At 31.3% G+C, this 24,052-nt stretch overlaps 1 protein-coding gene across 1 annotated transcript in view; it reads right to left on the minus strand.

Annotated features, from left to right (window-relative positions):
* Positions 1–14,095, minus strand: part of LOC132742224 (guanylate-binding protein 1-like) — a 199,447-nt gene extending 185,352 nt beyond the window's left edge. The window contains exons 1-2 of the mRNA XM_060730559.1: positions 13,873–14,095; positions 13,149–13,165 (exon numbers count right to left, since the gene is read on the minus strand). Coding sequence (XP_060586542.1) covers positions 13,149–13,165; positions 13,873–14,079 — 224 coding nt within the window. The 5' untranslated portion in view covers positions 14,080–14,095. The remainder of the gene's footprint in view (positions 1–13,148; positions 13,166–13,872) is intronic.
* Positions 14,096–24,052: the final 9,957 nt, after the last annotated feature.

Below are 24,052 nucleotides of genomic sequence, written 5' to 3' on the forward strand. Positions count from 1 at the left end.
CAGAATTATTAAAGATTAATTAAAATGTTGTTTTTTTATTCTAAATGGCTGCACTGACCATTGAATCATACGATTGTCATTCTTGCAAATATAATTTCAAAACAGGACTCGCTACCTTTTAGCTTTATCAATTCAATATTTAGTCACAATAAGTCTATTGGTTAAATACTGAGTGACTCTTGAACAACAATTTTACTATAATAGTTCCTCGTAGTTAAACGTGGCTTCGTATTCAATGACAGGGGTTCTTTTAAGGGGTTGGGACCACCGTTTATCTCTGCAAGAGCGGCGACTTAGTTGGTTCGAATATCTGGAGTATATGCATCTTTAACCTCCAGAAGATAGTTAGTTTTGAAAATGAAATAAAATACTAGTACTCGACATTTTTAAATGAATGTACAATATCCCGGATTAACAAAATTTTGGATTTATGTAATAAGCATATGAACTGAACAGAAGATCAGCGAGTGCTATGTCAGCTATATTGCTAGATTACAGTCTTCAATGATGAGTGCGTGTCTGTTTGAGTGGGAAATACTAAGTGAAACAGCTTTTTATTAACACATGATTATTTTTTTACGAAAATATGTTAATACTAGGGTTGTCCAAAAAATTCGTGCACTGCAGTCGTGAGAGTTTTTGATGAAAAAATATGAATTATATATCATTTGAAGGGGAAATCTGTCTCAAATAAGAAAACATAAGAAAAAGCCGTGTAACCGGTGTATCGTGAAAACGAATCGTCATATAGTTACCTTGGTAACGTAATACCGGCGCACGACAAAAAAATGAGTCAGTTCATTACTGCGATTGTATTAATTTTTTGTTGCTTGTAAAGTGCAATTTGCTTTTTATGTCGTAATTTGTTTACTGTCAATATATGAATGACTGATGCAAAGTATTTTGTAGTTTTTATTGTTCTTATACAACCTACATGTAACATATTCCACCAGTGCACGAATATATTAGACAACCCTCTTCACATGCGCCGCCTTTACGGACGGATGTTTGCCTGACCGGTTGTCATTGTCTACCGACTCTCGCCCCTCATCAAAGCGTTTGTGCCATTTTAAAAACCAGCCTTCGTGACATTGAACTGGTCCTGCTTGCTCTTTTAAGTTCTTTGTAGGTATCTGTCGGTGTTTTACCAATATTTGTGCAAACTGTAATGATCGTCCGTATTTCCAGACGTTCAGCGACTGACATTTTCACGTAATGACTGTATTGACGACCACGCGGAAATTTTTGTTTACGAATGTTACATTACGGCAAATGACGTCATATTTTCTAGTGACATCAGGAATAAATACACACACTTTTCCCTAAATTTTGACGTTTAAACGTAGTATTTCAAGATATCAGTGAAATAATTGTGCACCTTCTGTGAAAAGCATGAAACTTGGCATGGTGGCAGGAAAATAGTATTTCAATTCATTTCAGCCTGGGATCCACTTTTTAAAAATCCAAGATGGCCGCCAAAATGTGGCCGCCAAAAGTACAATGTACATGGGACATGACAAAATGAAGTTATTTACGGCATGAAAATGATATAAATTGACATTGTAGGTCAAAAATAGTAATTTCTTGGAAAAATGCTTTAGTAGCATCGGTAGAAAATTCAATATGGCTTCCAAATCCAAGATGGCCGCCATTAAAGAATGATTTTTGGACAAATTTCTATGATATAGATAATTTATTTGATCAACACTCTTCATACATATAACACACTAATAAACTGGCCATCCTGCACAGAACCTGCACACACAGATGTGCATTCACAGAGAAAAAACTTGCATGAGTGCACATTATTTAGCTTGATACTTCGAAGAATAGGGAGCGATATTGTACACAAAAGACGTCAGTTTTCCAGTTTGGCTAAGGTTTTGCATGGGAATTGGTTTTGTAAAAATTACATAATGGAATAGGTATAAACCTAATACACTTATTTATGAGCATAATAGAAGGTAACTATTAAAGGCCAATAACTCTATAATGGATTTTGACAGAATTATGGCCCTTTTAAATATATCGAATTCTTCATGTTCAGCTATCAAGCACTGAGAACAGTCGAGCACTCTATGATGTCCTACTGATAGCTCTTGTTAATGTGCATGATTTTTACACCGTGCTTACCGCTAATTTTAACGATGGCCCCTAGATACCATATCATCAAAACATAACACACAAACGAGTTACAATCAATACGAAACCAGTTTCTTTATGCGGAAAACAACATATCGTAGAATCACCGAAACAGTCATATCCTTATATACAAGAATGACTCTTATACTCTACTCAAGAATGACTCTAAATGGATGTTTTTGTGCATCCATATCTGCAGCAGTTAAATCCTGAGCCCATAGGATGAGGGCTTTAAATGGGTCCTCGCTTCTGTAGATGTTAATGCATTAAAAGGGTGAAATAATCCTCTACTGTATTGTATGTTTAAGTGCACATAATTCCTAACGGCTTCCCTTCTTTCTCGGCCGCCGAGCCGTCCCTTTCTTTCTCCCCGGAAAGAAGGGGAAAACCAATCAGCCAGAGCTCCGCGTGTTTACTGCCGGCCGGCGGCTCAAATGTTCAGTATAAATTATACTAGTAAGTGTCGGAAGACGTATGGGTTTCTTCTCCTGTCAATTCTTTTTAATAAAATTTGAAGTTTGCAGCATCCTTGTGACCGTCTGCGAGTTATTTTTATAAGTAATTTGAGCAGCATATTTTGTGTCATAGATTACCATTTTCCATATTCATGCATGTATATATATGTTGTATATGAAGATGACCTGTATGTGCCTAAATTTAAAATAAGTGTTATGTTCTGTTCTGATAACGGAATCAGGCTCTTATGGCATTATCTTGGCAAGGTCTTGTGAATAAATTAGAAAATCAGAATAAAATTGAACAAAATCAATATCTTGGGTTTTTCGGTAATCAAACTACGCGTTTGGAATTATAACATTAGTAATTCATTACTTAATATGACACCTCTTTATATTTGATAATTTGTAAGATTGAACTACTAACTTTCTGACCACTGCGAATTTCGGGGCTGCATTCCAGGGGCAACGCCCTTAAATTTCTTGTTTATTTCTTCCTTTATTTTATAGCAGTTGAAATGCCAGATAAAGCCTTTCATAAGCATGTGTCTTTCCTGATATTATAGATTGTTGCTTTTTAATCTCAGTTTATTTTTTCATTTATTTTTTTAAATTTATTTTATTTTTATTTCAAAATCAATTTAAAAGCTTCAGCAAATTATTAATCTAAATACTGTTGTTGTTGACATAGATTGAATTATTTTTGTTTGTTTACTTGTTTCCACAACTGTCATAAAAGTACTGTACACAAGAACTAGTGAAATCATGCTGCATTTGGCTTAATTCATGAATTTGTTTACTGTTTGCTGAAAATCATTGTATCTTGTCATTTGTTCAGCTTTTTTTTGTTTTTATTTGCAGCTTCTACAATCACATTAATAATAAAACTTAATTGACCTTAACTGGACCATCACTCACTACTATACCAATAGGTGTTATGAATAACACTTAAAACAGTGCCTTACTTAAGTAAGAATAAAAACGAACTGATGTACAAATGTTGAAATATCAATATTTCTAACATTTTCAGCAATTTACTTTGTCTAGTATCCAGATACAATTTTTAAGAACTGATCTCTTTTGACTCAGAACTGAAATATAGATAGTTAAAGTAGCTTTGGGTTACGTTTTATTTTCTTATTCTAATCAAAATATAAATTCTATAGCCTATAATCCTATGAAATTATTATTATGAAGTATTTTCTTTTTAAGGGAAAATTGCAAAGCTGTTGGTAAGAATATACAAAAAGTTCTATTCCATTCCTTTAACTTTTCATAATGACCCAATAGGAGGTCAGCTACATTGATTGCAAGTTACTTGCCGTTGAAATTACCTAAAACTAGCAAAGATATTCTTTTTTGTTTAAGATATTCTTTTGTTGTTTCTTTTATTGTGTTCTTAAACAATGTAAAAATGCTTTTAAAAGATAAATCTGAGACAGTTTAATTATAAGTGTAACGTGCACGGGCTAGCTGTTATATATATTTTTTCTTATGGCTACTTTGCCAGTTGATTAGTTACAAATGATTATACAATGATTTGTTCAAGCTTGGAATCAAGTTTAATTAACTAATGTTATAACAGTAATGTGTTTGAAAGATAATAAGTGGTCCTTGAACTTAATATAAAATTTGGGTAACACTTTTAAGGCTATTTAATATATATAGAAAAAAACACTTGGATATCGAGTTTTCAATACTTTAGTAATAACAATTACACCTAACGCAATGTTAAATTGATGCAATTGAAATACTTCGTAAATAGTGCAAGAACCCAAGTAATTAAACTAAAATATTAATTAATTAATTCTGTGGTGTTGACACTTCGGCAGCTGGACAGAGACTGATTGTCCGCAGCTTTGAGCTCTATTTATACCCAATAACGTAGTTGTATTTAATAATCGTTTACTGAAGATGAAGAAATCAAGCATCCAAGAGATATTGATAATGGTTCGAATATTGGTACGAATGGCATTGAGTTCGAATAATTTTAAGTACGAATTGTTCTGATATTTTAGAAATAATAAAAATATGCCGTTATATCAAATTATTGCTACGAATACATTGTTAAATCTGTTCATTTAGTTTTTATGTATTATTTACTTATTTATAAAAGATTAATCTATATATTTCAACACAAGATAACATATTTGTTTACAATTTAACTTACCGATAATTTAGGTATCAAACCACTTAATATCACTAAAGAATCTAGGCTGAAGAGAACAATATGAAATGGATGTTTTAAACAGTTTCATAATTATATTAGGTTATGCGGCCATTTTTAACTTTGGCACCAATTTTGATATCTTTAATAGATTATCTTTATGCTGATATGCTTAAAAAGCATGTAATATAATGTATTTGTGCTATTTTATACTAATTTGAAAATGATTTCAGCTGGTAAACTAAAATAATCTGAAAATTTTAATATGGTGGCCATCTTGGATTTTGGCAGCCATTTTCGATTTGCAAAACCTAGATCTGAGGCTTGCATATGAATAGATATGTAGTTATGTAATACAATAATTATAAATTGGTGTTATTTCATACTGTTCTGTAATTACGACAACAGCTAACAAATATAACATTGTGAAAATTTTCATATGGAGCCATTTTGGATTTTGGCAGCCATGTTGGATTTGCACAACCTGTATCCGAGGCTTGAATATATATAAATGTGTAATATATTAAAGTGGTGCTATTTCATACTGATCTGTAATGACTATAACTGTAAACTTTAATATTCTGAAAAAAATCCGAGGCTTGAATATGAATTGATGTGTAATTTAATTAACTGGGGATACTTCATACAAATCTAGTTATGAATACAGCTGAAATACCAAATTATTCTGAAATTTAATATATGGTGGCCATCTTGGATTTTGGCGGCCATTTTGGATTTTTAAAAAGTGGATCCCATGCTAAAATGAATTGAAATACGATTTCCTGCCACCATGCCAAGTTTCATGCTTTTCACAAGAGGTGCACAATTCACCCTATTTTATGCACGGATTTCTTGGACTATAGTGTTTTAAGGATACAGTGATGCATCAAAGTAATGAAGTAACCCGGTATTACGTTAATAATGTAACGGTATGACGATTCGTTTTCCCAACACGCCGGTTACACGTTTGTTTTCTTTTGTTTTCTTATTTGAGACATATTTCCCCTTAAAGTGATATATAATTCATGTTTTTTTATCAATAACTCACACGACAATAACTGCAGTACACGAATTTTTTGGACAACCCTAGCAAGTATATAAATTAGTATAGAAACAAACATGTTCGAACGTCAGTGTAATACCCTCAATTTCAATGACAAAACTTTTTTTTTAGAAATACTACTCATTTCAAAAAACACAACAATGTTTTGAAAAGAATGCATATATGTATATAATCGCGAATGATTTTTTTTAAATTTATTTATTTCGCAATTATTCACATAATTTAAACACATATTTGATTGATTGTGGTCATACCGCGTCAAGCACTTTTATATAGCTAAAAGTGAGTCAGTTCAAGTTTATTAAATGAATTAGCTAAATCTAAGAATACTTGTTAATTTCATTTGATTAACTGATGTAACTTAAAAAAAAGTCAAAAAGTCTTTAAGGTAAAGTGAAAAAATTCGATAAAATTTATCTTGATCTGTAGGTAGATTAAAGAAGGAAATTTTTCAGAGTGAAATATTCACTGAAAGCTATTCGAAATGCTGCATCGTCACCTGTTTAAACATTAAAATGTTAAATAAAGTTTAGTGAGTACAATCGTCATCAAAGAGAAACAATTTCATCATGACGCTTTAGACAATAGTATCATGAATTATATTAATCTGGGCTTTCTCAATCCAGTCAATATTAGTTTACTAACTGAAGGTTAAAATGCTTTTTGGTAACAATAACTCTACTTGCTGAGTATATAATGAATCTTTAGCAAAGATTCTTTTTTTATTTCCTCGTATGTCTACGTGGCTTTGAAATCGACGCATCTCTTAGCTCCAGCAGGTAAGATGGTTTTGAGCCCTGGTGTTTCCTTTAGTTTGTTACACCCGAGATAAACCAATTACACGTGCTTGTACATTTTTTCCTGTTTTGGCGCATATGACACAAAGTGTGTTGTGGGCCGTAAAGCCAAACAAGGAACTTTGGCCAACATGTGAAATAAAGTGCAATACCTGAGAGCATTCAAATAGATAATAATAACATAACGACAAAATTAAGATCTAGGTAGGTGTTGGCTTTAATATCAGTCGTCTCAATAGTGGGGTCAAATAAAGAACAAAACATGAATTGTGACTGAATCTGGCAGTCTAAAAAGTGGATCAGCTTGGTGGTCTTAACTCTGGATCATGTAACAATTGACATAAAGAATAGAAAATTCCGTTCTTTTAAAATGTGCTCTTAAAAACGGGGTGATCTTAAGAAGGGATTCTACTGAACATAATTTCCTTTTTCGGCTTCCTGTCACCTAAACAAAAACAAGAACTTGGACTCCAGATTTAAAACATCATGAAATCGTAACAGAAGTTTTTCAACCACATTATATTGGCTTTTCGCAACGTTGACTTCAGCAGTAAATATATTTGCTTTACATATCAGGTTCTCTCTTTCTATATGTAAAAAGATTTTTAAAGACAGGTATAGTTATTTTCTGGTCCATTTTGATTTTTGAAAACAGTTCTTTAACTATTTTAGGAGAAATGGATTACCTATTAAACATAAAAAACGTATATCAAATTTTTGAGTTTTGTTAGTCCATTTTGAAGGATTATTCTGTTTTGAGTGTTTCTTTTACACAAATGCCTTAAAAAGTTGTCTATTTCAATGAAATCAATAGCAACTTTTGTACTTTAGGAATGCATTTCTATGTAAATAAACTAAAATTAGTAAATAATAACACCGTAAAGAATCCATCGTAAAAGTCATCGCGGGCTCAAAATCGTGATATTACACTTTTTTTACGTTATTAATGGACATTTACTGCATGAAATTATGAATCAAGATTCTAGTATGTATGTCATATAGTAGGGACTATTTGAAAAACTGTTTCAAATGACTGTTATTTAAGTCAAAGCCACGCTGGATTGTTATATGTTGACTGTAATAATTTCTTAAATAATCATTAACAGTAATAACACATATGCACGCATTCTGTATAAACTTATTTAAATGTGATTTTCCAAAATATGTATCAATTTTGGTGATCATATTTGTATTATTTAGTTTAAAAATCCTTGTTGTTGGCTTTCTTAGTTCTAAGACTTAATTTTCAATAATATCGTGTTAGGCTTTCTTTAGGGATTCTGTTTTACTCAATTTTATTGTCACATCCGTGTTATTAAAGCCGTGTGGCGGCTGTAAGAAGTCTCCCCATACAATTAATCAATGATTTTATGTATAGACTCAATCAAAACGAGTCTGCAGTTCTCTTGTAATTTTGTTGTGATTAATGCTTCCTAGGGATCACTTTGTTTCCAGATTTTTATACTTCACAACAGCAGGTGTCAAGTGCTGTGTGACAGCTGTAAAAAATTGCCCCGTACTTCACTTCAGTGTTGTTATATTTTTCTGGTCCTTCGGGATCATTAATGCCAGCACTATTAAGTGTTGAGAATTGAGTACCGCTCAAGCCGGTGCTAGGGGGGTGATATATGTTGCACTTATTCATTATCCCTCATGTACAGACTCAATCAAACCGAGTCTGTAGTTTTCTTGTAATTTTGTTGTGATTAAGGCTTCCGAGGGATCACTTTGTTTCCAGATTTTTATATTTTTGATCATTGAAGATCGTTCAGCACGACATTGTTGTCGTGTATACATGTAATGTGGTACTTTTTGTTTCTTCTATTTGGCCTTTTCAACTTGGGTGGTTCCAGAATACTGTATATTCACCCTTAGGATATGTTGCCTGCTTTTATAAATGTGTCTTTTGATGTCTTGTCTGTGATACGCAGGCTTCATAACCTCAGATCTCTTTCTTAATTCCATTTTATTTAGTGAGGCTCATTGTTTTCTCGTTTAGGGCACGCATTCTTTTACTTGGGGACCATACGCCGCTTTTCATGGAATGTCACTACTGTGTCACATTGAAGGTTCTATGATAACCGCCGTATGAACACATCTGAGAATGTTTCTAAATTCAAAATTTCACTATTTTCGTGTCAAATGTTGAATTCTGCTTAAGCCGGTGCTAGAGGGGCGGGGACGGTAACTTGCACTTGCCAGTACCGTCCATGAACAGGCGCAATCAAACCGAGCCTGCATTATTTTCAATAATGTTGTGTTGGGATTTTTTCATGTATTCGTTTTTACTCTTTTTTATGAGCAGGAAGTCTATGAAAATGCTTGCAAAAGTGGCAGTACTCCTTGTGGTAAAGAACATAATAATTCTATACGACTATACGACTATAGACCGACGCCGTATGAATTTTTTTTTATATAAAATCAAATTTACCGGACAAAGGGTTATTGAAAATAATAGCTCAATAAGTGTCTTTCAATGCCGGGTTTTATCCAAAGTGTTTTATATGATTTTATACAAAGCTGATTATTTTTTCGAAAAGTCAAATGACATTCAACGTTAGAAATATTGAAAATTAATCTTAATTACCATTACTGATTTAGACAGATCACGAAATCATACATATCAATGCACTTTCTGAATTTGATACAGTCTCGATAATCTAAGGCCTCGGTGATATATAGTTTCAAGTATGTGTTAACCCGATTAAGTAGCTGAACCAAAAAATAAATTTTGATCGGAAGAGAATAAAATATGATAAACAAGATCAACAAGGAAAGGCGGCGTTCAATGAACGCAACCCCCATTTGACCCAGCAACAAGAACCAATGGCAAGGAGCCCAGGCGGACCCCAAACAAAAACAGGACAGGGCACGGACAGGTTAATCACCAAATGATAAATAATATGTAACTGATTAGACTTTGGTATCGTTTTAATAAATAAGAGGAATTCGATCCCCCAGAACGTTCTAGACAAAATTCAAAAACTTTAAAACTTTTAGAATTCAGATATACCTCTTTTTACCTGTTGACTTATGTCAAATAAATACTCGTGTAAATCTGTGTTATTCTTAGGGTTCACAATAAAGATAGTTTACAAGATACTCATGCCTTGATTTAGCCTGAAATGTGACTGTTTCATAGGCTTTAGAATTTAAGATTATTATTAATAAGCAATTACCTAAATGTATTTGATTACTTGAAAAATATATGTTTCACATTGGAAAATTGTCTATCCACCACGTTTTTATCGCCCTTAACCGGCGCGTTTGTATCATTAGTTTTGAAGTTGTTTGGTTGTCGTTGTCGTTGTTTTTAAGGTGGTGGGGCTGTTTCGCTATCCCTGTTTGATATTTCCTTTTACACTTTTCAATAGTTAAATACATGTTTATCCATTAAACATTACTAAAGTGTGTTGTTTGAATAGTACTGAGATTGAAGAGGATAACATAGATAGATTAAAAACGTTTGAGAACAGAACTTCAATATGGCATAATGTAATTCTCAACTTGTTAAATTCTGCTTAAGCATTTATTTAGACGGTAGCCTGCACAAACCACTGTCGAACATTAACATGTGCAAGTTAACCGAGCCTCAACATGTTCCTTTTTACGTTTGAAATACCGTTGTTTTCTATTTGACCGTCACGTCAGTGAGGTTTTGCCGTGTGAAGGCCATAAAATCCCTGTTCATTCAATAAAAAATATATGATTTCTGATCCTCGGAGATCTTTCAGAACGACATTTTTGTTGTGTTTCTAATATGTAAAGTTCCTTCCATTTGACGGATTTAGCTAGGTCGTTCGAGTATTCCTATATAAATATTGTTAAATCAGTTGTCTGCTTTTGAAATTTGTATATGACGGCTTACGAAATAACAAATTAAAATTATGAATGTCTCATCATCAGTGATTATTGTTTTTATTTCATTATAAAACTAAACGAAATTGTTGTTTTGCATGGCTTCAATAAAAAAATTTAAAAAAATCAAAGCCGTTTCACTGGCTGCAGTTAATCAAGGGCAATTATCGTAATGAAAAGAAGCAATTCACCAAAAATGTGCAATAACTACACAGGCTCGTTTGCACTGATTTCTTTTGTATACTTTCTTTCAATAACATTGTGTCTGAAACATAGTGTTAATTTCTGTATAATATATACTCGAATATACTAAGTTAAAATATATGATCAGTTCTGGAAAAAAGATATCTTTTAATAAATAGTGCTTATATATCTTACCAACAGAACATTTGTATGTTAACATTTACTTCGGGTAATAATGTTAAATATCTATTATGTACATAAATGCTGATTTCTTTATACATGTATGCATTTTATGTAAATGTGTTGATTATTTGTAAATATATTGTCCTTATGGGTCTATCTTCTAGAATTAACTTGAATAAAATCTAAATCTAATCTAAAAAAATCTATATTACCTATGTTTCTTATAATTCATTAAGCCATCAACAGGCATGTGCATATTGCATCAAAAAAGATAAATGCATGGATTCTTGGCATTTGATATTGTAAAGAATTACTCTATTTTTGTTAAACTGAGAAATGTTTGTGTGAATGAATTCAGTATAATTACAAATAATAGAAACTCGAGGGCTAATATTTATTGATTTATGGGAACAAGTCTATGATATAAACATCATCAAATATATTTTTAAAGGGTTTAACTTAGGATGATATATAAAGTATTATAAATTAACACTTTTTAGCAAATTTTGTAAATATAATGCTTAGTAAACATTTTTATTTTGTCCAACACTTAGACATTATATTTACACATCTGCAAGTACAAAAAATTATTGTCCATTATTCTGATAAATATTAGGTGGAAAAATATCCAAAGTTTAAATATTGGATAGTTTCTTCATCTGTCCGTACAATGAACACATTAATCTACCGATACAACGAAAGATCCCGTCATGCAACAGTAACTCCAATGTTACAACACTTTCGAAAATCTACCGAATTAAAATATTGTGAAATGATGAAGACAAAGCTCAGTTATTGGAAGGAAATACCAAATAGTTATGCTAATTTACTGATGCCACGTGCTGGTAGAGGAACGCAAAAGATCCAGGATTGCATAAAAAATATAAGGAAACCAAATAACTGCCTTTATTTTGATATTGTTGTTATTTTGGCAACAGTATGTGATGATTTATAAGATACATCATGTAATAATTTGATAAATACATCATAATTATATAATAACCATTGTATCGGTATAAACTTTAGCTTGAAATTATGTTTGAGACATACCAACCTATACATTGACCTGTTTTGAAAAAACCATCCCGAACTTTGTCGAAATAATTGTTTCTTTTCTTCAAATCGGGTATTGTTTATATGTTACGCAGCAGATTATGCAACACAAAACACGTTTGTTATCGACTTTGAATAAGCATGACATTAAAATGATTTTATATATAAACTAATTCAGAACAGTAAAAATGTAACTTCATATCTTTTAACTATCGTCAGGCATGTCGTCTTAAAAATTACAACAGGACCACGATGGTCTTTTCGCGATATGAATCTTAATGGCAAGGAACAATAAATATTGTAACATATGAACGAAACCGATATAATTATTAGATCTTAACTGTTAACCCAAAGAATTATTTCAAATTTGACCTAGAAATAACAGAAGCTATCTTTCTGGCTATGATTGCCTTTAGATTTGGCAGAAAATAATATCTGTTGTGTTTTGTCCATATTTGGGCTTTGTGACATAGTTTTTAAACAAAGGTGACCCTCCAACAATCTCGAATTATACATCATTAAAACAACATGTCTGGCAAATTTCTAGAATATAACATCTAGAATGCTTGTGGCCTTATTTTAACCCATGATGACCAAAATTAAATTTGAGATAGAAATCATCAAAACGACATGACATATTTCAAGGATACTTGGAATGAAATTCTAACCTGTCGATTTTAAAGTGACATTATGCTCATATTTTCATAGTCAAGTTGAGCTGAATTGACTTTATATTTCATAAGAATAACTGACAAAATGGTGTTTGACCAACAGTTGATATTGGAAAATGTTTTGAATAAAATTATAAATCAGCCTAAAATCTAAAAAGACTGTCCCACTCTTTTTATAAACTAGGTGTAAATTCTAATAGATATTTACAGAAATCTAGTAGGGATCTCTGCGTTATTTATTGTTTATGCGAACTTAATTATTAAATAAAGAGGAATTATAGCAAAATGAAAACTTAATTTGATATTCACCCGTTCACGCATTATATACCCTTGGATGGGTATCAGGTCACTTTAACAATGTTGTTCCATATTTTTGGCTTTAAAAGTTACTTTTGAGTTCAAAAGAACATAATTCGAACATTAGCTATAGTCATAGAAGCAACATTATTGACAAATGTCCAGGATATTTTAGCTAAAAAATCACCCTTTTGATTTATTACTAGGTTTTTCCCCGTTTGAGCATTGGGGCCTAGTTTATGACACCAGATTATGCATATACAATGTTCAAACACTCACCTTTCTGTTAAACTACACTGAAATATAAATAAGACAGATGAAAATGTAATAATACCAGGATTGATGTGATCACATGTCTTTAGCTACGGTAACGCTGTATTACAGTGTATTTTAAAACACATGATTTGAAAGAATTGTTTGCCTTTTTTTTACATACTTGTTAATTAAAGAATCAATTATACAATTATAAAGATATTGTTCCAGGAAGTATTTTCCTATTCGAGCAATACATTCTTTTCATTGGCAAAAATGTTGATCCACTTAAATTGATTTCGATTTTTGAATTCTAATTTCAAGGCACTGTTAGACTCAGGAATGCTATCATTTTGTTTTTTGCAAAAACTTTTCATTTTAGGCGTCCTTTTATCGTTTCCAAAACGTAACCCAATGACCATACAGATGATATATCTTTCGCTTCTTTTGCGTTCTAGCAGGACACAATTAAAGTGAGTTAGTATTTTGTTTGGAAGTCAAAATACTACTTTGTTTAATCTTTGCTACCTTTATGACAATTTATCTCCCATTCAATTTTATTTCTTCAAGTGATAAGCATATCACAAGTTCTAAATACATTATTGCAACATGTGTTTTTTCTGCAGAACGAAATATTAATTTTTCTCTGAGGCATAACTTGCTTTTATTCAAATGAGATAATAATAATAATAATAACAATAATAATAATAATTTTCATAATAAAAATAGATTAAATAATAATGAAACTTACATTATCTGACGGTGTAGGTGTTATTACAACGTCGTCAAATATTTCATCTGACATCAAGCATTGTATCTCCATCATCAATCTTTCTTGTTCCTGTTTCTGTTCATCCTCACTCATGTTTCTTGCTGTAGCATTACACGAGTAAGTGTAACATAAATCACGTGAAGAGTCATCCTTTTTCTGCGAAGGTCCTGAAGGGGTTTTATACATCACTGCCCGATTCAAAATTGAATCTAACTGAAATAAGAAAACACATTTTTAGGTAACCCAATTTATTTGATCCTCTACATAACCACAGTTGGTCAAGCACATTCCACTGTGGTTTCGTCCGGCGATTTTTAAATGCAAAATGAAAGGTATTCTAAAAATGAAGGACACTAAAACATAAATTGATAAATTGAGCAGATAACAGTAAAACAACAAAAGAGGACACGAAACACACACGCCACACACGCTCGCACACACGCGCGCTCGCAAATAAACAGACGTGAAAAAGAAAAAAAGAGAACTTTCAAACACAAGAAAAAATATAATATATACGTGTGTGATTTATATTGCCTCATTTCACGTAAGTAAAAAAGAGACAAGAGACAAAAACAAAAGAACACGATGAATCATTCTTTCCTCGCGACATCTGAAAGCATTTTTCATTGATCTAAAACGTTAAACAGCCATAAAGACCCTTAATATGTTATAATGATTATTTTTCATGCAATGAAAACACATTTAGAAAGTATTATTTCTTTTTGTTCGAACAGTTCATCCTCAAAACTGTAGCCAAAAACGTATCGCATTTATTTATGGATGAAAAGGGTTCTTCAGTAAAAACTACATGAATTTATTGTTTTACATTATTGCACTGCCAGAACATGTGCTCTCTTGTTTCTACGTCATTGTTGCATACGGTACTTAAGGTCTCTCTTTATATTTCATTTTCTGTGAAAATAATGTGAACTTAAGATTATGTGTACAAGTCTGGCCTTTAAATCATTTTGTAACCATTTTATTCTTTATAACAGTTAATAACAGTTTAATGTTGATACCTTAATTACCTTTGTAATAGTTATAGTATATGCGAGGATATTAAACTGGTTCGGGTAACAACGAGGGATGTTTCTGCTGAAAAAAAGTTGACGCCGTTAGGCCGAGACAAGGTTTTTGCAAATAAACATCCCGAGATGGATTGCGTAAGTTAGATTAGCGGGTAGAGCATATAAAAGTACATGTATGGGGTTTGAAGGATGTGGATGATTTTGCCTTCAAGCTATTTGGTGAATATGTAGAGGTCTAGTTCACATAGATACATGGACCTTTTAAGGGTTACGGAAGGGAAAGCTAATGAAGATGCAGACATGTATCATGCTTTGTGTGGAAGCACATTTTCATTTCATTGCAAAGGTATATAGTTTAACGGTTTTCAATGACCTTGAACTTTGAAATGTTGATCGATGGGTGGATTTGGTCATTCTTGCCATTGAGTAAAACAACATTTGTGCCAAGTTTGATTAGTATTAAAGCAGTTTTTATAGTTTTATAGCAATTTGAACTTGTAACGGGATACTTTTCAATGAAAACAGCCATTTTTTACAAAATGCTCATGCATTAATGGGTTAATGGAAAAAATAAAAAAATCTACGAAAAAATAATTTTTCTTCAAAATTATAACATTATATGTTAGGCCATGTTTTAACATGGAAAACGCGATTTTGGGTAATTTCATGTATTTTCATCATTTTCTGCTAAACAATTTTCCGCTTTACACGCCTTTTAACGCCTTTTCATCCCCCTATTTGTTGCCTCAAATGGTGAAAAATGCCTTATTTAGGCCCCCAACACTTGTTTTTGTTTGAGAGTACTTGTTTTAAAAAGTGACTACTTTTTCGGCGCCGCCCCTATCCAAAAGATAAGTCAGTGGGTTGCCACAAAGGGGATGTGCCCCCTTTTGTTTGGGAGGGGAGGGGGGGGTTGAAGGGGGCGGCAGTCCCAATCATCGCCAAGAAAATTTATGACTTGTGAGAGGCTAAAACTGACCCAAGGTCGATCATAAGGTAACGTGTAACCAACGCTGAAAAGCCTTTGACTCTATCTCAATCCATTGAGCAGCACTTTTAAATCAATTTTGATGGAAAAAATCAACGCAAAATAGTAGTTTTTGGCAATTTTGAGATATCCCGTCGTTGCCATGGTAACATGAAATTTAAGATTGAGCATGTCGTTTCAAAGGCAATGGTCCAGTCAACATTTGTGTTAAGTTTGATTAGTATTGAAGCATTATTTATAGTTTTATAGCAATTTGAACTTGTAACGGGAGACTTTTCAATGAAAACAGCCATTTTTCACCAATGAAAAACAATAAAATGAAAATGACACACTTCGGTCATTCCCATGAATATGTTATCCTCAATTCAAGCAGCAGGGTTATCACTGAAGACTTAAATGATATGCGAGGGTTACATAAATTGGTAGAAAATTTCACAAAAGTCTAGTCGGCAATTTCAGTGTTCGGCTTATTAAGATATTGAAAATTTTACACTAAATAATATAACATATATACAGAACAATGCATTGGTATAGCTACTATTAATGAGTACCAAAAGGACAGTTGAAGGTGTCACTTCTTATGCCACTAATCGGAGTGCAAAAATGATAAATGCATCAAAATATAGAAAATAAGAATCCCTAAAGAAAACCCAAAACGGCAAAATTGGAAATGTCGCAGGCTCATTTTAAAGTCACAGCCATTTTACCTTCCCCACTTTTTAATACAGTACAAACTCTGAATACCGAACCCTCTGAAAACCGGAATCCTCTGAAAACTGGACCATTTTAAAAGTCCCGTATTTTCTCCTTATGTTCATTGAAAATTATCCTCTGAATACCGGAACCTCTGAATTCCGAAAACCGGACGATTTTCTATGATTTCTAATGCTAAATATGCATAATAAATCCTCTGAAAACCGGACAGGAATTTAAAGTGTCAACTTTCTGTGTACTTTAATGTAGATCTAAACATAATCTCAACAGGTGACATGTTCAATTACCAGGTAATGGACGTCTCCTTTTATCTATGCAAGTGTGAAAACACTTGTCAGTATGTCAATTCAATTATGGCTGTTTCATCATATTTGTGTCTTTCCTCGTATTGATATATGATTTTTCAAAATGTTTTTAATGTGTTATGTTTTTTTATTTACTATAAAATGTCTAAAAGAGTTGGTAAACTTTGTTAAAACGATTCCAGTTTTGCTTTAAATTTCGATCTTTAAGTTATCTTTGTTTTGATATCAATTATATGCAAAAATAGTAATACTAAATTCAATTAGTGACATATTTCAAAGCTAACGAAAAAGATATTATGATATATTTCAGACAATATGCTGTTTTAATTTCTGATTTTATGAATTATATTCATGGATTGCATAATAAAATTACTTAAGACATCAATTGCAAAAACAAATTAAAATATGACTTAGACAAAAGAGTTGAAAATTAAATACAACATGATTGAACAAAGTCATTGTTCAAACACATCATAATTATCAATAAATGTATAAAACCTCTGAAAACCGGTATCCTCTGAAAAACGGACTTTTGGTCAAGTCCGGACAGGGTCCGGTTTTCAGAGTTTTTACTGTATTACCAAATATGGAAACTTGTCTAGATCTGCAAGCTGATATCACTTACAAAAGATCTATTCTACAGTTAACACTTGAAAAAAAACGTGATTACAAATTAGGGTGTCATGAATAAGGAACTCTATGTAAAGTCTGATGACTATTTAGTGGTACAACATATAAATAAATTAATCAAATACACCTTAGACTGATTTAAATGGTAAATCTCTTTAGCCAATATTTTATAAAAAGAAATTGAACTTGCTTAGAGTTTTATCACTATTTTAAACAAGTGACTATTTTGTTATAGTTAAAGTTGGACAATTTATATTGTGTCACTTAAAACAAACGGTTTCTTATTGTTTTTTCTGACATCAAATATGGCATTTCTGCAAGTGTTAAAGTTTACAACACATGTGACTTTATGCACTTTAGTCGGACATGACTACTGCGCCACAGGATTAAGAATGTGTTTAAATTTAAGTTGTGATTGAACAATGGTTGTTTCGGTATATTGTTATAGTCACTTCGGATGCCGTTTCATTCAGCAAACTTGTACCTTGACTATAAATTTCTTTGTGTATTGTCTTCATATTTGGCAACAATAACCCTTAGGAAAAGACCTTTTATTTGACCAAACTAACCTTGACGTTCATTCCAAATTGACCTTGAACTTAAAGGTCAAATATCTAAATTGTGCTTGTTTTTTTACTGATTTTGCTATAAGTGACCATAACGTTTTAATTTTCGAATGGAATGTCTTCAAACTTGAACATATTTATCTTTTAGGTAGGACATACCTTCAAGGTAACTAGACATGGCTTGACCTTTACTCATAATTGACATTGGCCTTGAAGGCCAAATTATTGAAATTTGTATTTCTTTTCGCTATAACTTTGTTATTATTGAATGAATTGATTGTATATTATAATAAAAAAACGTTATTTAGGATAAGCCCTTATTGTAATGTGATTAATTTCAAAAAAAGCCTTGTCTTTTTATGAAGTTGACCTTGAAAGTTAAATTACTGATGTTTTGCTATTTTTTACCATCATTGACCGTAACTTGGTAATTAATAATTATTAATAGTAGTTATGTACGAATTTGATTTAAACTTGAACAAAAAAAGACTCTATACCAAACAAACATACTGAATAATTTAGATGTGACCTTGACTTTTTATTGGCCCTGACAGTCAAGGACAAATAAATGAAATTCTCTGTTTTTTTTGTAACTGGCTATATCTTTGTAATTTTTAAATTGATTAACCTATATAAAGACACACCATCTTTTGGGTTAGAAACCATCATGTATATCAAACTCAATGTGACTTATACCCATGTATGACCTTGACCTTGAAGGTCAAATAATTTTATTTTCACTGATTATTGTTATAATTGACTGTAACTTTATAATTAATCAATGGATTAATAATAACACTTGTGACCAAACAGACACGTGAAATAATTTAGATATGACCTTGGTCTTTAAATGACCCTGACTGTCAAATGATTGAATTTTGAATACATTTTCTTAAGTTTGTCATTTATCTATGGAAATGATTCATACTTGGACAAAACAGCTAGACAGACGTATTGAATTAAAAAAAAAGAAAAACATTTTTTTCTCCTTTAATTATCTTTTAACATATTTTTTAAAAACGTTTATTTGTTTGCTCTTAGAAAAAGTAAAAAAAAATCGAAACATTGCCTCAGCCCGGCGGTGGCTCTTGTTAATTTTGCCACGTTCTTTAATATTTCCATTTCATCTTAATAATTCATACAACAGAAAGCATATGGTTTATTGATGAAATATATTTGCCATGATATAACACTTTGTGTAACAGTATTTGAAAAAGTAAATAAAAATCATAAAACTGAAATATATGAATCACCTACATTTCAAATGTATCCTCTATAAAACACTGGCATATTCACAAAATCTTGGTCTGCAAACAAACCGTATCTTTTCATACAGATAATATATAATGCTTGTTCCATTTCTATATCTAAACTCTCAGATAAACGCAGTGTACATGTTAACATTTGGAGATAATACTGTTCATATTTCGGGTTTATCATTTCTTTATTAAACTAAAATTTAATTAATTACGGTTTTGTCCCAATACAATTTTCATTCAGATGAAATAAGTAAGTAAGTTAACTTATGGAAGGTTCAAAATTACTATTTGGTAACCATATATCTAATGATTGAGTAATTAAGCAATAAAGTTACCTTTTCATTTCCGCATATTCCTACGTGACTTGAGGTCAAACATTACATGACTGACTAAGTTTTTGAAATATTATTTAATCACAGCAGCAGTTTCTAAATCATTAATTCATCGGACTTTCGCTAACTCGAAGAGCGAATCTGAAAAAAGAAATCACAAGTTTGAGTCATTATGCTGTGAAATGTATGATTACGCTAATGACATATAATATGAGTAATTATGGACGCATTATCAGGTAGTCTCATTCAAGATGTAAAACGATTTTTAAGCTTGCGGCACCCACTTTGAAAAATATCGTTTGAGCCGTGTTTTTTAATTTTGACAAAGTCTTCGTGTTTTTCTTTGATTTTAAAAAAACGAGCTTTGAAAAGTTCAGGAGTATTGGATGACATTTTTGAAAGCCGAAACTAAAAGACTGATGTTAACTTCTGGATATTTTAAGTCCTCGAATCCACGGATGGACTACTTTTTCGAAGTTTTGAAAAGTTTATCTAGAGTTTCTGAACTACATTTAATTTGAAGCTCGCTCTCATTATCAACTTACTATTGTTTGTTTTAAAAAAGAATTTCTCTATAATGAAAACAATTTCCCTTTCCTAGTACTAACGTGTAATTTAAAAGAAAATGAATTAAGCCAATTCATAATTGAAAATCGCCAAGATTTTTCAAGAACTAAATAAAGTTGGACGACATATATATTGTGGTATAATCATATATGCCTTGTAGCTGTCATTGGCTTTAAGAATCCAATTGTTAGTGGTCTCCAAATAACTAAAAAATGTTGACTATCTAAAAATGAGAAATGGTCTATGTGTAGGGGCATATGATCAATGGAAATGCACAATATCTCTTGTCACAAACGGTTGAACGCAATCGTCGGCTGCTGTCTTGTAAAATTATCAAAACCCCCTCGTCTTCGTTTTATAATCTATATTTTTTAAAGCATGTAAAATAGATCAAACACTAAGGAGGTCAGTTATCTTAACAGTACACTTCCCTACTTCAGTGAATCTCGTTAAATAAAGATAAAACAGTTTTGAAAGCGTGAAACCATTTCAGGGCTAATCTCTTTCATTGTTGTCATTGGTTACTACGCGTTAAGGCACGCATTCACCGTTGTACAGTGACCTACTTGCGGCTCAAAAGTCATTTCTTTGGTTAAAAAAACGATGGAAAAACCACGGAGATATGAATTATAACCAGTAATAATAATTATAAGGTTGTTGTATATTGTTGAGTACAGCCCTGAACTCCATCTATCAAACCAACTGGCTGCTGGTTTGATGGTTTGATATCCATATAAATGTATGTTTTGCATTTGTGAACGAGCCAAATAAAATGAGTTTTGTTATATCACGATATATAACGACCTCTTTATTTCACACCAACATTTTTTGACATTTTGACACTGTTACTTTAAGTACAAAAAGGAACTGATATGAAATTGTGTACACTGAAAATAAAGAAGGCTAGATGAAGTAAGACATGCATATGATATATGTTAGGCTCTTAAAATGAAAAAGAGGCTTTTGCTATTAAATGGATTTGTTGGAATCTGGAAATGGCAACTAGGCTTAATTATTAAGATTGGGTCTAATAATTATTAATATTGGAACATCACGTGTTTCAAACGCTGAAACTTTATTGATTTTATAGGGCATGAAATGTTAGTGTATGATGATTTATGCGCATCAGTTTATCGGTTTGACGACAAGAAACAAAATCAATATCTGTACATTATCAATCCGATATGGTGATTTCCTTTATTTGTCTTTCAAACATTACGAAAATATTGTTTATTCCTTTATAATTAACAAGTCTTGCTTAAGAAGAAATGTAAAATACATTAAGTACATATAAAAAGTACCATAATTATGCATTATATACAACTGCAATATCTGGCCGAATCCAAATCACTCTTGCATCCTTTAAGCTGTAGTCGATGATGCCGGTTTAATCATGACAGACACGTAATGAAAATATTACCAACACTAAAGTAAAGACATCATTAAGGAAGGAATATAGATAGATGTTAGATAATATTCAAACTGGAGTGTTAATGGCTTAACATTATATATGAAAGCATCGTTAGAAAACACAGCCATGAGTCTGGGGACTTTTGTTGTTATGTGACGATTTTCCAAACTTTCTAGTATAAAAGGTCAACTTAAATTTAGATTTAAATAATAATAATGAAAATAAATTAATAATAATAATAATGAATTAATAATAATAATAATAATAATAATAATAATAATAATAATAATAATAACAATAATAATAATAGTCTTTTTTCAAGAGGGTAACATAGAAGTGTACAAAGTTAAGGAAAACTAAAACGCATATTATTTTTACATGACCTTTCTAAGAGAAGTGATTATTTATCACTAATTCTTATTATTTGAATACAATGAAATTGGCATAGTTCCAAAAATAGTACATTCAGAGTTATGACCCTTCATAGTATGGTACATGTGATACCAAAAAATACTCAGTAAAATATTTCCAATAATAGTGAGAAAAGGCTCATTATTCTAAAATTATACATTCAGAGTTAATGCTGACTCAAACGCTGGCAGTATAAGCTATAATATTCTTTTACGAGATCAGCTATAAAATTGTGAGATTTGAACCTTCAAAACTAAAACTAGCTGGACCGTAAAATTGGCCAGAAGGAAAATAAGAAATATTTGAAACTGACACAACACGTCAATAATGAATCGTGACAGCTACACTGTCTGACGTAATGCACAGGATCTAATGACTTATTTTTATCAATTATATTTAAAAATTCAATCCTTGAATGTAATGTGTTATTGCACATAAAACAAATTGTAAATTTCATATATATTTATCTTCTTCTAAATTATTATTTTTATCGTCGCTGATCAGAAGTGTGTACAAATTTAAAGATAAACTTAGATTATTTATATTCTTTTTTAAATATTTACCGTTGCAAAATAAATTTTATGTGAAAAATTACAAAATTGTACATTTTAACTCTTATATACTCACACATAAGGGGATCAATTTACGTTTCCGTACGCTATAGGTGGTCCCGATATGAATATACATAAACATAACTGGCAGATTTTTGATAAAAGGCCAACTTTATTTGTCCTGATATACATAGTTTTTATTTAAATAAGACAAATTTAGTAAAACTTTCATAGATCACAATATTTTTTGGGATTAAAATATTTTTTTCAAGGATGAGCATAGTATATCTTTAAAATATAAACTAACTGTATTTCATGATGATTTATTAATATCTCATTGTTTCTTTCAATAAGAGGGCAATGATGACCCTAGATCGTTCACCTATGATCAATTATAAAGAAATCGTTGCAGACATGGAACTTCTATGACATTGATCACCAACACTTTGCAAGAAGAAGCTTTTTTGAAAGTAGATATATTTTCTTTTCTACTCTCTTTTCAAATTGAGGTAAGGTTCATTTTGTCAATTATAGGTACGTTGTTTCAAGTCAATAAAGATTCTTTCTGTATACAATTTCTAATGCAGATGTCTTCTGTTTACGCCTATCTTAACTGTCCAGTTTATTCAAATACTTGTACACGTTGTTCAATGTTAATGAATTAACATCTAAAGGAAAGACAAAACTAGTGTAAGTGTACAGCAATATATGTTGTCAACAATATCAACTACAATAATCTTATTAACATTTAAAATATCAAGGGAAGCTAAAAACATATCGCTAATGGTCGAATATAAAAAAAACAGTTACAACAAATATAAGGGGGTGTATCTTTACAATGAACATTCTAAAGTTCTGTTCCAAATGTTTTTTTCTGTCTATTCATATCATTTTAAATCTCAACATAATTATTCAAGATATGTTCAATGAATAAACATGTTTGAAACAATTGAAAATTTTAAAAAAGCAAATACCAAAATGGGAGATCGACAAAGCTCCCCTTTAAAAACAACAAAGAACAAACAACATACATACGAAGCAACACAGAAATACAGGTTAAAGACGATAAAAACGTTTTAGATAGAAAATAAGCCAATGATAAACATATATTTTTTTAAGTAATCGAATTCATTAGGTAATTATTGATTATTGATAATCTTAAATTTTAATATCTTTGAAAGATTCCATTCTCAGACAAAACTTAGTTATGAGTATTAATTTTTAACCGTACGAATAACACGGATTTACACAAATTTATATCTCACATCGTTTCACAAGATCAAACAAGGTAAATCTAATGTCTAAAAATTTAAAAGTTTTTGAATCTTTTGTATAATGAATCTAGGGATCGAACCCCCTTAATAAACGGTAATATATCGTTTCACTTTAACGCATTC

This window comes from Ruditapes philippinarum, unplaced genomic scaffold (genome assembly GCF_026571515.1).
Source record: "Ruditapes philippinarum isolate M1 unplaced genomic scaffold, ASM2657151v2 ctg935_1_1_1_1, whole genome shotgun sequence".
NCBI classification, from domain to species: domain Eukaryota; kingdom Metazoa; phylum Mollusca; class Bivalvia; order Venerida; family Veneridae; genus Ruditapes; species Ruditapes philippinarum.